The 14,463-nt window shown below is 53.5% G+C and overlaps 1 protein-coding gene across 1 annotated transcript; it reads right to left on the bottom strand.

Moving 5' to 3' along the window:
- Positions 1 to 915: 915 nt before the first annotated feature.
- SMIM22 (small integral membrane protein 22) lies at positions 916 to 3,005 on the bottom strand. The gene is made up of 4 exons (XM_077316355.1): positions 2,852 to 3,005; positions 1,694 to 1,856; positions 1,404 to 1,492; positions 916 to 1,130 (listed from the first exon to the last, which is right to left on the bottom strand). The coding sequence occupies exons 2-4, from the start codon at positions 1,827 to 1,829 to the stop codon at positions 1,086 to 1,088; spliced, it is 270 nt and encodes an 89-aa protein (XP_077172470.1). The 5' UTR covers positions 1,830 to 1,856; positions 2,852 to 3,005; the 3' UTR covers positions 916 to 1,085.
- Between the last annotated feature and the right edge of the window lie 11,458 nt (positions 3,006 to 14,463).

Raw genomic sequence — 14,463 nt, forward strand, 5'->3', positions numbered from 1 at the left:
TGGACTTGTGGAGGGCCGTTTTTGGGCTCGGGCCTCTGTCCCGGGAGCGCGTGGGAGAGAGAACAGGTCTCTCTGGGCCGGAAGCCAGAGACTTGAGTTCAGATCCTGTTCCACTATGACTGTGGGCCGCGTGGGAGGAGGGAGACACAGGGGAGAAGTGAAAGCCACATGTTTCCCCACCCAAGTTGCCACAAGAAGGGGTGGAGGGGGAGGGGTGCTGGGTACGAATCATCCCCTCCAAAATATCCATTTCCCCCAACGGGAACTGATCCCCGTACTTTGGAGAGCTGTAATCCCAGGGGATCCCGGGTCCCTTCTGGAGGCTGGCTTCCCTTCTCTGTGCCCTGAACTCCTGCAGGAAGCTGGGATACAAAGGACATTTGGAAAAGACCAAGCCTGCCATCTCCCCCCATCTTCTGCGCCTCTCCTGAGCATCCAGCGGCTCTGTTGAAACGATAACCTTTCTGCTTTCCCAGCAGACCCTCCCGGCGCCGTTCAAGAGAAAACAGCAATTATGTCTAAGAAAGGAGGGCGCTTCCCCGTTAGAGAGGGTGCATTTTTGCACAGCCAATCCAGCGGGCTTTGGGTGGGCAAGGAGCTGTGAGTTCCTGCATTGGGCAGGCGGTGGGACTCCCAACTCTGTGATTCTAGGCGCCGTTTATGGAGGCATAAGCTCTTTGCGGACCGCCGCCGGCTTCGTCGTGGGCGTCGGGCGGGAGGAGGGAAAGGTGATGCTAACTGCCAGCCCCCGAAAGGCAGAAATATATCAGGCACATGGCACAAAGCGTACGGAGGCAAAAACGGCGTGTGCCTATGTGCCAGAGACGGAGTTTCCTTTTGCACACCTGCTCCTTGGCCTCACCAGCCGAGGGCCTGTCTGGGGCAGCTCAAGAAAGCTCTGCGGAGAAGAGGGCCTGCGTTTCTCCCTGAGTTTAATGCAACCAAGAAAGGGAGGGCACTGGAGAAGGATGGCCACAATTGGAGGGTGAGCCTCCGGGCTCCGCAGACCCACAATTCACACGCCCCCCCGATGACCAGCCGTGGCTTCTTTCCCGGTCGCTCTCGTGGCCCGTCATGGCGGCTCTTCAAGGCTCCAGGGCCCGGTTGTCGATGCCGACTTTCCTGGGAGCCTGCGTGGAGGAAGGCGACGTGGTTAGGGTCGCAGGACCACACACACACAAACCAAGGCCGACAGGATGGGGAAGGGGCTGCGGCTCGTGTGTGTGTGTGTGTGTGCAGGAGCCCTTGCAAGAATGCCGAACGCTCATATTGTGGGAGGGATGGGCCAAGCTGGGGGGATCTCAACGCGGATCCCCACTCCGCCCCCCAAGATCCACCTCCTTTGTGCCACACCCACGTGCTCTGAGGCCGTGTGGCAAAGGGAAATGCGCACGGAGGTTTACCCTGCGGTACGATTTGGGGTGTTCACAATCACAGCAACAGCAGCAGCAGCAACGGATCAGGACGAGGAGGACCAAGGCGAGAACCGCTCCTGGGAGGAAACGAGACGGGGATGTCGGCTCAGTGGCCGTTGCTCGCGTTTGGATTTTGGAGAACCCTTTCGAATTTGGATCCCGGCAGAACGTCGTGGGCTCCCTGCCTCTGCAGAAGGCTTCCAAGGCCAACTGCAGACAGAGGCCCAAGCGCAGGGGGCAGGTGCCGGGCAAGGAGACGGCGGCCGGACCCAACTCACCGATGAACGTGAAGAAAATGGCAAAGGCCGCGATGTCCCAGTCGGTCTGGAACATCTCCTTGGTTGCCAGTCGACTCAAGGCGTCGTTGATCTGGTCGCTCACTTGCTGGCCAAAGCTGTCGCCTTGGGACGCCATCTCCGGATGCCCCAACGTCCCTGCAGGCTGGGGGTGACAGGAAAGGAGGTGGCCGTCTCAGGATGGGAGCGAACGCAGGGCAGAGTCGCACAGGTGACTCCAGCAGGGGTTGCCAACCTCCAGGTGGGGCCTGGCAATCTCCCAGAATTCCCACTAATCTCCAGACTGCAGAGATCTTTTTCCCCTGGAAGGAATGGAGGGTGGGGTCTAGGACGTGGCACCCTGCTGAGATCCATCCCATTCTCCCCGGGATCCGCCCTTCAAATCTCTAGGGATTCCCGAAATTGGCCATGGAAGTAGCAAACAGCCTCCCTTGCGGAGCGTTCTCCTCTGGGGGGGGGGCCAGATGCGGAGGGTGGGGCCTAGCAAGAGCTGACTCAGAGGCCGGTCCCGACCCTGTCCAGTTCCTTTATTGCTCTTTTCCGCCTCAACAATTTCACCTCTTGGGTTCGCAACTCAGAAAACAAAACAGAGTCGCCAATGGCTGTTTATCGGCGCCAGTCAATTACGAACAAACAGAGCGAGTCAATGACAAACATCCCGTACAAGTCAGTGACAGACAGATCTGCAGTCCTGGGAAAGGTATCCCAGAACAAGCCTTTGGTAGCTATTCTTGTTGTTGTCTCAGGGGTTAGCCGTGCTGGCTGGTGGCAGAACCGTTAGATCTGAGACGAGTGGAGACTTAGAGAGGGACAAGAAGTTTGGGTTGCAAGCTTTCGAGGATCAACACACGGTCGAAAGCTTGCCCCCTGGAATTCTTGTTCTCCTCCAGGGTGCAGCTGGAGATGTTGTATGCTCCTGAGTTCCAATCCTACCCAGCCGTTCCCTCCTCCAGTCCTAACAAACCGGTGTGTGTGTATCGAATCCCAGAGCAGAGGGTGAATGAGGAAGTCGCTGCTTTTAGAAAAGAAGCAGGGAGACCTTGAAAATGAGTTGCTGCGTTGATAAGAGGAACGTAAAGCGGAATCGTAAAGTTTTTAAAAACACCCTCCAGGTGAAGATTTCTCGGTGCAAAGAATTACCTGCCGCAGAACTGCCTTCCTCAGCTTCAGCTCCTTCCCTTTTGCGCCCCTCTCTCTCCCTTGCGGTCCCGCCTCCCTGCGAAGCACCTTCCAACTTCCTTGTTCCTGTTTGCACTGAATGCCCTGGCCTGCCTGCACCTGAGCCCCGATCAACAAGGGTTGGCAACACCCCCACACACCCCAGTCTCCTCCCCTTCCCTTGGCCCGGGCAGGGAAACGCAATCTAGGCTCTTCCCTGCATAAAACAGGTAGCCTTGGGGAGAAAACAAAGAGTAATAGTCTTCTGCAGAGGAACCCTGGCAAAATATCCCTTCGTGCCTCACTGGGTTTAACCCTGTGTGTGTCCATGTAGCCTAAAGCCACCATGGGTCCTTGTTTGCTGGTACACATTGTGTGCCAAACACCATCTTAAGAAGTACATACACATGTACTAAAATGCAGGCCTTCCAAAATCTGTCTTCAGGGCATAGATGCCCCGGCCCAGTTGGTAGGCTTGGTTCAAGGACTCACAAATGTTTTCAATTGTTTCCACATGTGCCACAAGCAGATGGGCTTCCAGTGCACGACAGGCAGCACTTCAACAGGTGTAAATTCCTCATGCGCTGGGCAAAGGCAGGCTGTTGCAGGGTCCGTCCATCTTTTTCGCCCTTTGGAGTTCTGATATCGCTTGGTAGGCGATACGAAATTGCTTCCTTAAGAGGTGGGAACTAAGTTTTATCATCCCCCCCCCCCCCAGCCACACTTTCTGGGGTCAACTGGACCCGTGTTGCTGAAATCCGGCAGCTTAGTCAGGGGGATGTGGGGAGGAGTAACCCCTTCGGGGGCCACGTCCGGTGTGTGCCCGAACTTCCACCTCTGCCCAGCAGGTGGCAATGTTCTCCTGTGGAGAGGGTCCAAGATGGTTCACCTGGGGAACCTGTCTGTAGCAGCAGCAAAACTAAAATTCGTGGCAGGGTCAGAGCTTCCACGAGCCTCTTCTGCGTTGGCACCATGTCTCCAGAACTCCCTCCCTTCCTCTCTCACATAGGGCTTTCACCAAAGTCTTATTTCTGTTGCTTTTATACCCTTAGTGCAGTCGTCATCGCCCTCCCCCCCTTTTCCGCACATGATTTGCTTTGCCACAGGTTATTTCAAAACTCAGGTAAAGAAGTCAGAGAGAATGGCGATGCAATATCAAAGCCGCCACTAGAGAGAGCTAAACACACAAGAACAAGGAAGAAACGTGAAATAGGGACACACAAGCAAGGAAATAGCACATGCGGAAAAGCCAGTGCACAAAATCGGGCAGGTGTCTTGCAAATAAATAACAATACCAGCACTGCAGAGAGGTGAAAGATTTGCTGGTCTGCAAGAATGGGTTTTGTTTTTCCCCCGTACTTCTTTCACTGCGGCTGGGTCCGGTCAAAAGCTTTTCCTCAGGAGCCCCTGGGGCCTTCAATGTCCTTGCAGATAGGATGCGCGCATGGTGCGCAAAGCCCACACTGACCTCATCCGATATGACAGCGAGCAAGAGGATGTGGGGGTTTGTTTATGGCTGTCCGGCCTTACCCTTTTCACATCGCTCGGATTCTTCGCTTTCATGCCCAGGCGGACGGAAGCGGTGAGGTCAGATTTTGGAGCAGAGAGAGGCGAAGAAGCTGCTCGAGACCAACAGCCTGCCGAGCAACAATATCCTAAAATGCTCTTAATTTGGTCTCCTTCATGCTCCAGCTGCACTCGGCCTCTCCCCGCTGAGAACTGCACAGATGCTGTTTCTCTTTGGGCAAATTGAGCTGAGATTCCTTTCTTACCGAGGGGGAAATAAGTCACACACCTTCTGCCAGAGTCCACGCCAGGTGTAGGGTCAAATTAAATGTTCGAAGGGTCAAATTAAGTTGTTTTGCTTGTGGGAGGGAGAGAGACAGCCCTTTATAACAGTCTCCCCGCTCTTTTTTCATTGCCAAGCGATGACGGGGCGATATTTCTCTTCTGCCGCCATTCCTGCGAGACCTCGCTGATGGATCTCGGTGGGGTGGAGCAGACTAAGCCGGCAGAGGGACGAGAGGAAACAATGACCTGGGAGGTTAATGTTTGGCTGGCAGAGGTGGACACCTCTGAGTGACGGTTCTGCCTGCAGGGAGCTGAGGAGTTGTGTGGTTTAGCCGACCAGGCCTGGATTGGAACCCAGACCTTTCCTCTGCAAGCATGCCGTTCGCTGGACCTGTAGGAATGAAGCCTGGGAAGCCACCCTGAGGATTTGGCAAAGCTTCTCCCTCCTGCTGTTCCGAAGTCAATAAGCCTTGGGAGCGTCTGTCGTCCGTCTGCATTCGCTGCCCCAGAGAGCCTTCAAGATTCCCCCTCCTCTGAACGTCACACCCTTTAATGAGCAATTACTGCGTCTGCTCCGTGCCAAGGATTTATTCCGTGCCCTGGGGCACAGGAGCCCGGCGCGTTGCCAACTGGTCTCTGTGCAGAGAGTTCACAGAAGCTGCCCGGGGGGAGGCCGTCAAAACACGCCCGGCAGGGCCGAAACCAAGCGACAGAACTTAATGAACCCCCCCCCCCTTTGCCTGAAAACCTCGGCCGAAGTTCCTGGCAGGGGTGGGGAAGGGGCTCGAAATGAAGTCCATGCCAGAAGCAGCCTGCTGGTCGTCGAGCCCTAATTGGCCATTTCGCAGACCTGCCCGGGTTTTAATCCGCAGGCCGCGTGGGGGGGGGGTGCCAGCAGCTCCTTGGCAAGGAAGGGGAACAGGTTGTGCGGAAGGGGTCAGGGAGGGTGCCGTCTCGTGGCTTCGCTTTAGATGGGGAACGAAGGCACTTCAAAGAGAGAGATGGCTAATTAGGATTCACCCAGTGGGAGTTGGAGTCCTGAGCGGGTGGACAGATTGGCCTCCGACTCCAAATTGCTAAACCGAACTTGGAGTCAAACCGGGTTGCCTGGGAAGCTCCAGGAGATTTGAGAACAGCACCGGAGGAGAGCAGAGTTCTAGGAGGGAAGAGAACTCAGCAAGGAGGGGACGTCCTTCTAGGACCTCTCTTCCTCCTAGTCTCACTGGTATACCATAGAGTCAGGCCTCTCAAGCTGCCCTTTCCCCTAGGGAAACGGATGCTTGTATTTGTGAGATCAGTTCTATTTTGGGGAGGTCTCTAGACCTCCCCTTTAGAGTGACCCCCGCACTCCTCTATACTCTTTCAAGTTTTGAGTGGAAAGAACATGACAAGAGGCATTTGGTCTTTCCAAGGGCCGGATTCCACTTTGTCAGAGCCATGCCGTGGCATTTTCCGACAGCGAGGTTTTCATACGGAGGGACGAAAGGAGGAGTCTACCGCAAAATATTTATTTTGAATTTTTTAGTAATTTATTTTGACACTCCGAATCTCTGGCCAAGAAGTTGGTTTAGGACCAAGTCAGAATTTGAACCCAGTACCCAGACCACCAGAGGGGGATGGGAAGGGGTAGGATTGTCTGCTCCAGGTTGGGACACTCCTCCCTTCCAGCTCTCTGATTCTATGTCCCTCCACCCACCCCGGCTTCGCCCACAGGCAGAGAGGGTTCATTAGAGCGGGCGTCAGGGCTGCGTTGGCAGACGGCGGATCAGCCGGGCCTGCCCTTTGGAGCGAAAAGCACTAATGAGCTGGAAGCCGGCCCCGCGGCCCACTCGCCTTCATCCTAATTGCACCCGTCCAAACCAGGCTGCGGCGGAACACGTCTCTCTCCTCCGGTCTGGGTGCGAAAGGCGAGCAAGCCGGTTGCCATAGCGCTCCGGTGTGCCTCACCGGGGAGCCGAAGCCCGAGCCAGACCAGAGGCGTGAACCGTGAAATGGATTTGCCTGCTCAGGCCTCTGGCTTTCTCGCCGATCAGATTGCCGTAATCAGACGTGACGCGGTGGCGTCTTCCGGAAAGGACGTTCCCTGGCTGCTCCCTGGTGCGGAACGGCACGTTCTGTGCGGTTCTGAAATCTTCATATTTTTCAAAACCCAGAAAGCAGAGAGAGAGGATTGCTAATGGGCAGTGTTGGAGATATGCTGGGATATCTCCCAGGGACAGGGATCACTTCTCCAGGAGGAAACAACTTGGGAAGACCAGACTCTTGAGCTTCGGCTCCTTCCCACACCCAAATTCTCCAGATTTCCCAAGCTGGCAACCCTAGGATACACTGAATTCTTGGCCCACCCCTTTCTAAGTGGCGGGTGTGAATCCAGCTTTCAAAAGCAGCCCCTGGGTGAAAATCTGAGTCTGGATTAAGTTTTTTTTTTAATGTCATCGTTCCAGTCCCCGGATCTGCAAGGTTCTCCGGGGCTTATCTCGACTGGAAGAGGGGGAAAGGAGTTGCAAAGGGCGTGAGGAAAGAGATGACTCACAGGGAACATGGTTCAGGCCTCTATGAGAGGGAGCAACGAAGAATTTGTCTCCCTCTCCCAAGAGACTAGAACTGGGAGGCACTTAGTAAAGCTGATGGGCAGTAGGTTCAACGGGACAAAAGGAAATACCACTTTACTAGTCATTAGAAGTGTCGGATTATTGGGTTAGCCCAGGCACCCAACGCAGCAGAGCTGAACTGGCGGGAAGCAAAATAACAGACGGAACCTCTTTATCTTTGCGAAAAGATAGCGAGTACCTTTTTGGCGGGGGCTCCGGTCTCGACAGGACAGAGGACGTGGAGGGTCCTGCTAGGGCAGCCACGCTCTGAATTGGGAGATACCTGGAGATTTGGGGGGGTGCAGTGGGATTTAGGACCTCAGTGGAGGGTGACATGATCGAGTCCCCCCTCCCAAGCAGCCATTTCCTCCACGGGAGCTGATCTCTTTAGCCTGGAGATGAGCTAGAATTCCAGGGGATCCCCAGGTGGTGGAAACAGGGCAGTCGGGGGAGCTGCTGCCTGTCTGAGCAGGCAATACTGGCCTCGGTGGAGAGAGGGTCTGACTCAGTAGGAAGCAATTTCACCCATGCCGGCATCTTTGGCCGTTTTAAAGAACACGAGTAGATATTCCGTGCCGCCTCTGAGTCCAGCGCAGCTTGCTCTGCCCATGTTCAGGAGCCCGCAGAGGGCAGCCCGAGGCAGTGACCTTTACACGGATGGGCTCTCAGCGGCCGAGGAAGGAGAGGCTTAATCGGTTGTGAAGGCCAAGCGTGGGCTGGCTCCAGGTTGAACTGAGCTGAACCGAGCCTTCCTTTTCTTTCCAGGGGGAGCCTGGAAAGAAAGTCACCAGAAGCTTTTTCCTGGCCTCGCCGGCAAAGCACAGCTGCCCTGGGAACCACACTAGTAAACCTCCAGTCCTGAGCTGCAAGTTGGCATCAATAACATAGGTACACATTGCACACGGTGATGTTCTTGCGGCCTCTTCCTCCTCGGCTGTCTATGGGCCTCGAACCAAAGTCCAAGCTGGCACCAGGACAAATTTCTGTAGGCAGCCAGCATTGCGTCCCTCCGATCAGGACCACGGACAGCTGCTAAAGGTCAGCCGCAGTGACATTTGAAAGCCCTGGCGTGGCTACCCCAGCCCCCTCCCCCTGTGGCCTTGACATCTCTTCTCGGGCTCCTCTTCATGCGCCTGCACATGTCCCCTGCTGGAGCACTGCTGGGGCAGAACGGAGGGTGCGCTGTGGCGATTCTCAGAGGCGGCCCTGCCGGAAGAAGACATCTGGCTGCATGAGAACATCAGAAGAGCCCTGTTGGATCCGAGGAGCGGTCCAGCGTCCTGTCTCACACGGTGGCTAACCAATTTCTCAGGAGGGCCAGCAACAAGGCAGGGAGGCCGAGGCCTTCCTAAGAACATCAGAAGAGCTGTGCGGGATGAGGCCAGTGGTCCGTCTAGTCCTGCCTCCTGTTCATTTGACACCCCGCACCATTCTGAAGGACTTCAGTTAGGGCTGCCAGCTCCAGGCTGAGAAATACCTGGCTATTTCAGAGGTGAAGTCCAAGTAGGGGGGTGTTTGGGGAGGGGAGCAACTTCAATGAGTCCCGCTCCCAATGCGGCCCTTTCCCCCAAGGGGACGGATCTCTGTGGCTTGGGGGTTAATTTGTAACCTCGCACGATCTCCAGCTGACGTCTGGAGGTTGGTATCCCTAAGTGCAATGGGGGAAGGACTTTGAGCTCCACGGCTATAGCATTTCCCCGCCGTTCTTCATCCAGCTGCTCGCGGAAGGATAGGAGTTCAATCAGTCAGTAAGCCTTTATTAGCAGAATAGCTCGATACTATTACAGTAAAAGCGATTTGTTCCGTTCTAACAATGGTTGAGGAGTTACATTACATGACCCTGGAATAGGAGCTGTGGGGAAAGACCACCCTTGCTCTTAAAATGTTTGGAGGGTGGAAATAAAATTATGGTTGCTTATGCTTACAAATAGAGCCTCTTGTGGCGCAGAGTGGTAAGGCAGCCGTCTGAAAGCTTTGCCCATGAGGTTGGGAGTTCAATCCCAGCAGCCGGCTCAAGGTTGACTCAGCCTTCCATCCTTCCGAGGTCGGTAAAATGAGTACCCAGCTTGCTGGGGGGTAAACGGTAATGACTGGGGAAGGCACTGGCAAACCACCCCGTATTGAGTCTGCCATGAAAACGCTAGAGGGCGTCACCCCAAGGGTCAGACATGACTCGGTGCTTGCACAGGGGATACCTTTACCTTTACCTATGCTTACAAATGCAATGCACCCCCTTTGAAAGACTGATTTCTTTTTTTTTAGAAAGGAGGATGGCTCCGCTTAAGCCACGAGCAGAAGGATAAAACTGAGAGCTGGTCCCGAATCCGGCAAGGGCGTCCACACGTAAGTCACGTTCATCTGTTTATTTATTTTAAGGTGTGTATGTCTAGCACTGCCTTTTGCAGCCGTCTGACTGAGGAAAAGCCCCTGAAATAATGTTTAAGATTTCGTGGAGTTCAGGAAGTGGTGTCTGCTGGCCACACCACCTTGCCACGCCCCCAGAAGTGACATCACAACTCATACTTTCAGTCTTCTTTTTGCTCCCTCCCGCCCTTTTTATTACTACTCATGTAGGCTGGGAAGAAGAGTAGCAGCTCAAGAACTTCCCCCCCCATACCACACCATTTCAGAGCAGCGACAGACCCCATTCAGAACTTCCCCCCTCCCCCCCAGGGGTCCACAGAACCCTAGCTGGGAATCCCTGGTCCAGTCCATAAACATTTCTCCCAAGGAAATAAGGGATATTGTCACAGTTTTCCTTTCCTCCACTCACCCTCACAACCCTCTGAGGCAGGTCAGTCCAAGAGATGGAATATCATAGCAGAGTAGGGATTCATAGAATCATCATAGAATAATAAAGTTGGAAGGTACCTCCTGGGTCATCTAGTCCAACCCCCTGCACTATTCAGGATTCGAACTCGCATCTCCTAGATCCTCATCTGACATTATGGTATACCAAATTGGCACATTCCTCCCCCACCACCACCCAGTTTGCTTTTTCCATTGTTTTGAATTGCACAGCTGGTTAGTATCTGCTGTGGCCATTCTTCTGCCTGCTTGTTGTCTCTTTGGACGCAGCTCTCTCTCGGAAGCAGAGAACAGAGAGCCCCTGCTCTCAGACGGTTGCTGGCCTGTGGTTTGAGAATCTAGGCCAGGGGTCCCCAAGGAGGCGCCTGTCAGCCACCCAGATCTGAATGCAGCCGATGGCGTAATATTAAATTGACCCGCTCTGGGTGGAATCCTTACAGAAGGCTGGGTAATGCAATTTTGCTCCTGGTGCCAAATCCCACCACAGTTGCAATATTACACTCTCATTCCAGGAGGGGGGAGCCTTATGTAATGATTTCTGCCAAACGAGACAGGCTGGGATGACAAAGCTGGCCAAAGAAGACAATGATCCCTCTCGATAATTCAATAACCGTCAGTCTCGGCTACCCGATGACAAATGCCGTTCAAATATGCAAGCGGGAAACGGGAGCCGTCCTTAGCTGCTCCTTGGTTCCGTGTCTTTGCTTGTTGCTGGTTTGTAGGCACAACAAACGTCCCTGGGTTTTAGGATTCTTATTTCAGGTCGAGAAATTCCTGAAATTAGAAGGCGTGGAGCCTTGGGAGGGGAGATACCTCTGCAGGCTAAAATGACACGGAGCCCCCACCTTCCAAAGGGTCTGTTTTCTGCAAGAGAATTGATCCCTAAGCAAAGCTCTGGCTTCCATGGGATGGTTGTTGTTGAACAGTAGCAAGCAGCCAGGCCTGGATGAATCATGGGTCATATAAGTTGCTCCTGGGTTAAGAGCAGGCCCACCTCTGAGGAGTCCTGCTTCGAAAGTGATAACACCACTGGACAGAAACCAAGGCTTGAAGGCTGGCAATGCTGTTGTGGTCGCCTAGCAGTAGCCACTGAAAACATTTGCTTCTTAACACTGCACGTGCAGGGCTTGATTCCCTACTCCCCCGCAGTCCTGTTAGAGCTATTCTCACAGTGCAGTTCTCTTAGAGCCCTCTCAGTCCCACCTACCTCACAAGGTGTCAGTTGTGGGGAGAGGAAGGGAGGCGATTGGAAGATGCTTTGAGACTCCTTCAGGTAGTAAAGAGCAGGGTACAAAAAATAAACAGTTCTCCTCCTCTTCCTCCTCCTCCTCCTCCAACGTCTTCTTCCCTTGGAGGGAGAAAAGGTACAGACAGCCAGAGGTCTGGATGGAGACGCCGTCCCCACCCAAACCGCACCGCCTCTGTGTACACAAAGCGAGGCTCCCATTAATCCGGCGCAATCGATAGGGGACCGAACGGCATCTGCACGGCCGATAATTTGCTAATTTAAATGCATCAGGAGGCTAGTTGCTGAGACAATGAGCGCGGTTGGGCTGACTACGTAAGAGCCAGATTGGCAGGAGGGTTCAGAGGATGAGAGGCTTCCAAAAGGCTCAGTGCCAGCAGAGGGATTTCTGCACTGATCCTGCCACCCCGTCCCCTCAGCTGTTGCCTTCGAAAGAGAGCGCGGACATGAAAACGGCTTCCTTAGGGGGCAAGTGCTTGTTGTCAGAACATCTGTCGCTACCGAGTTTAATCTTTTCTCTCCCCGGTTGCAGCCGTGACTCAATCAGAGACCCGGCCTTCTCGCCGTTGGCGGTCCTCCAACCCGGCCTCTTTGCAGGGGGTCTGGGGCAGGTTGGTTGCCCCTTACAAGGACCCCCTTGTGCAAATCTGGAAGGCGATCACAAATTTCCCCATTGCCCCTCCCCCTGGGCAGCCCTGGATGGCTGGTGGTGTTAGACCGACGTCCCAGTCGCACTTAAAAGACAGGCAGCATTTATTTCCATGTGTAGGTGCGTCCGTGAGTTATATTCCTGCTGTGCGCCCCATTGGTTAGGCCTCGGGATGCCAGCCTCCAGGTGTGACCTGGGGATCCCCTGGAATCATAGCTCACCTCCAGCCGACAGAGACCAGTTCCCCTGGAGGAAAGGGCTGCTTCGGAGGGTGGACTCTGTAGCATTATCCTCCCTCTCAGCCCCAAATCCCGCCCACTCCTGGCTCCACCCTCAAAACCTCCAGGTATCTCCGGCAACCCTATGCTACATGGTCTGCATGGCCCCTTCCAACTCTATGATTCCATGAGTCAACAGTGATATCTGAGTTTTGTTATTCAGCGATGGCCAACCCTTACGTCAGATGGCTTTGGTGACATGTAAATCGGCAGTCGCTATGGGGCCCGCATCCTTGTGTGAACAAATAAGTTCAAAGTATTGGATGATGCTTCTGGCTGCCTTCCCAGCCCGTCTGCAGAGCCACTGGTATCCCTTGTTTGACGAGGCTGCCAGATTTAGAGCAGGCAGGCATTAAAAAAATGAATGGAGAATCAGGGCTTTCTTTATGGCCAACGGGAACATCTATAAGTAACTGTCTCTCTGTGCATTTTAATGTCTCCGTGAAATGTTAGCAAAATCAAAAGATTTTTTTTTAAAACAAAAACAACCCATGCCCATCTGGTTGTCCGCGATTTCAGAGGACGTTTTTTTTTTTAAAGCTCCTTTTCCTGCGGCTTTTAAAATATTTACGACCGGACCCTGATTTAATTTGATGTTGTCGGTTTTTATCGCTGCTTCTAACCGTTGGTTATGCCTCCTCTTTTGATTTCTTGTTGTCTCTCCTCCCCCCTTCATTTTTATGGCATTGTTGGTTTATTGTTTATAGCGCAAGCCCGTTTTATTTATAAACAGGGGCAGAACATTCGTATTTAAAACAAATGGACTAGACTAGCTTCTCTGACTCCTCTCTCTCTGTCTCTCTCTCTCTAATGGTTGCATCTCTGGGAAGTAAAAAATCACCAAACAGGCTTAACCCACCAGTTCTATGAAAGGCCCAAGCCAGATGTGTTGTCCTTGTATGCAGAAATGCATAGGGAGCTACCTCCAACTGAATCTATCTCGGTCAGCATTGTCTACTCAGATCGGCAGCTGCTCTCCAAGCTCTCCAGTTGAAATCTTTCCTGTCACCTCCGGTCAAATCCTTTGAAGTGGAGATGCCGGGAATTGAACCTGGGACCCTCTGCATGCCAAGAAGAGCTCTACCCCTGAACTGCAGCTCCTCAGTGACCCCTAGTGGGGGATTTCAAGGCAAGAAACCTTCTTGGGTGGTTTTCCTTGTCTTGCCTGTGCTTGGTCTCCCATTCAAGTGCTAACCAGGGCCCTGCTTGGCTTCCACTCCCTCTCAGACACTCCAGGAGACCCAAGGTGTGCGCTTGGGATCGGTATCATGGCTAATCTTTCCTGTCTTATCAGTTGGGCCAACAGACACAGATCCGTCAGTTGAGCTTCTAGGCAGAGTTCAAGCGTGATTCGATCTCGAGACCCGAATATGGAATATGGAATACAGCCTCTCTCTTAGTAGCCTTTAATAAACCTGCAAGGCATCTTTGGCCCACAGCCTCTGCAGACACCAAGGGTAGTTTCGCCTTATTCCAACGGTGGCTTTATGAGGCGTGTCCGCCTCATGGCTCTGGCAAGTGATGGATGCTCTCACTGGCCTTGGACGACCTTGGCTCAAGGTCAGATGCTCCGAGGATCCCAGACGCTGGATCCTTTACAGCCGCCTCTTCAACAGAATGTGGGGCCACAGGAGGAAGGAGGAGAGAAGTTTTACTGTCACATTTAATCACTGCCAGGTGACACTTAAAGGGGAAAAAAGGGTGATAATGAACAGGAGTTTTCAGCGGTGGGAGCAATTGACCTTCAAATGATGCTGAACACAACACGGATGGAGCACTGTGAATTATTGGGAAGCAGAGACAGGTCTCTGCAGCCACCCCCAACCCCCTGCTGCTAAACCGTGGGGACCACAAAGTCAGAACCCTCTTCTCCTGTTGAATTTCTGCCCACTGTCAAAGGAATGCAACCTCGGGTCACGCATGGCCGACCCAGCAGGGCTCTTCTTGTGTTCTTATGAAGGCCTCAGCCTCTCTGTCGCTGGCCCTCCAGAGGCATTGCTTGGCCACTGGGTGAGACAGGAGGCTGGACTTGATGGACCTTCACTGGCCAGATCCAGCAGGGCGCCTCTGATGTTCTCAGCCTGGGATGGTTTTTGTGTCTAGCTTGATCCCCTGGAGAGTTCCCAGGCCAAGTGCGCCAAATAACCAGACGTTTATAAAAATATATATACAGTTTATCAGAAGAACATTAGAAATCACAGCTTATCCATGTAGATTAGTCACAGCACGCG

Source organism: Paroedura picta, chromosome 17, assembly GCF_049243985.1.
Source record: "Paroedura picta isolate Pp20150507F chromosome 17, Ppicta_v3.0, whole genome shotgun sequence".
Classification (NCBI taxonomy): Eukaryota; Metazoa; Chordata; class Lepidosauria; order Squamata; family Gekkonidae; genus Paroedura; species Paroedura picta.

Excerpts from the sequence above, each read along its gene's own strand:
- SMIM22 (XM_077316355.1), bottom strand. The coding sequence starts at position 1,829 with ATGGCGTCCCAAGGCGACAGCTTTGGCCAGCAAGTGAGCGACCAGATC. Across the intron at positions 1,493-1,693 it reads CATTTTCTTCACGTTCATCG|GAGCGGTTCTCGCCTTGGTC; the intron begins GTGAGTTGGGTC and ends GTTTCCTCCCAG. Across the intron at positions 1,131-1,403 it reads ACCCCAAATCGTACCGCAGG|GCTCCCAGGAAAGTCGGCAT; the intron begins GTAAACCTCCGT and ends TCCTCCACGCAG.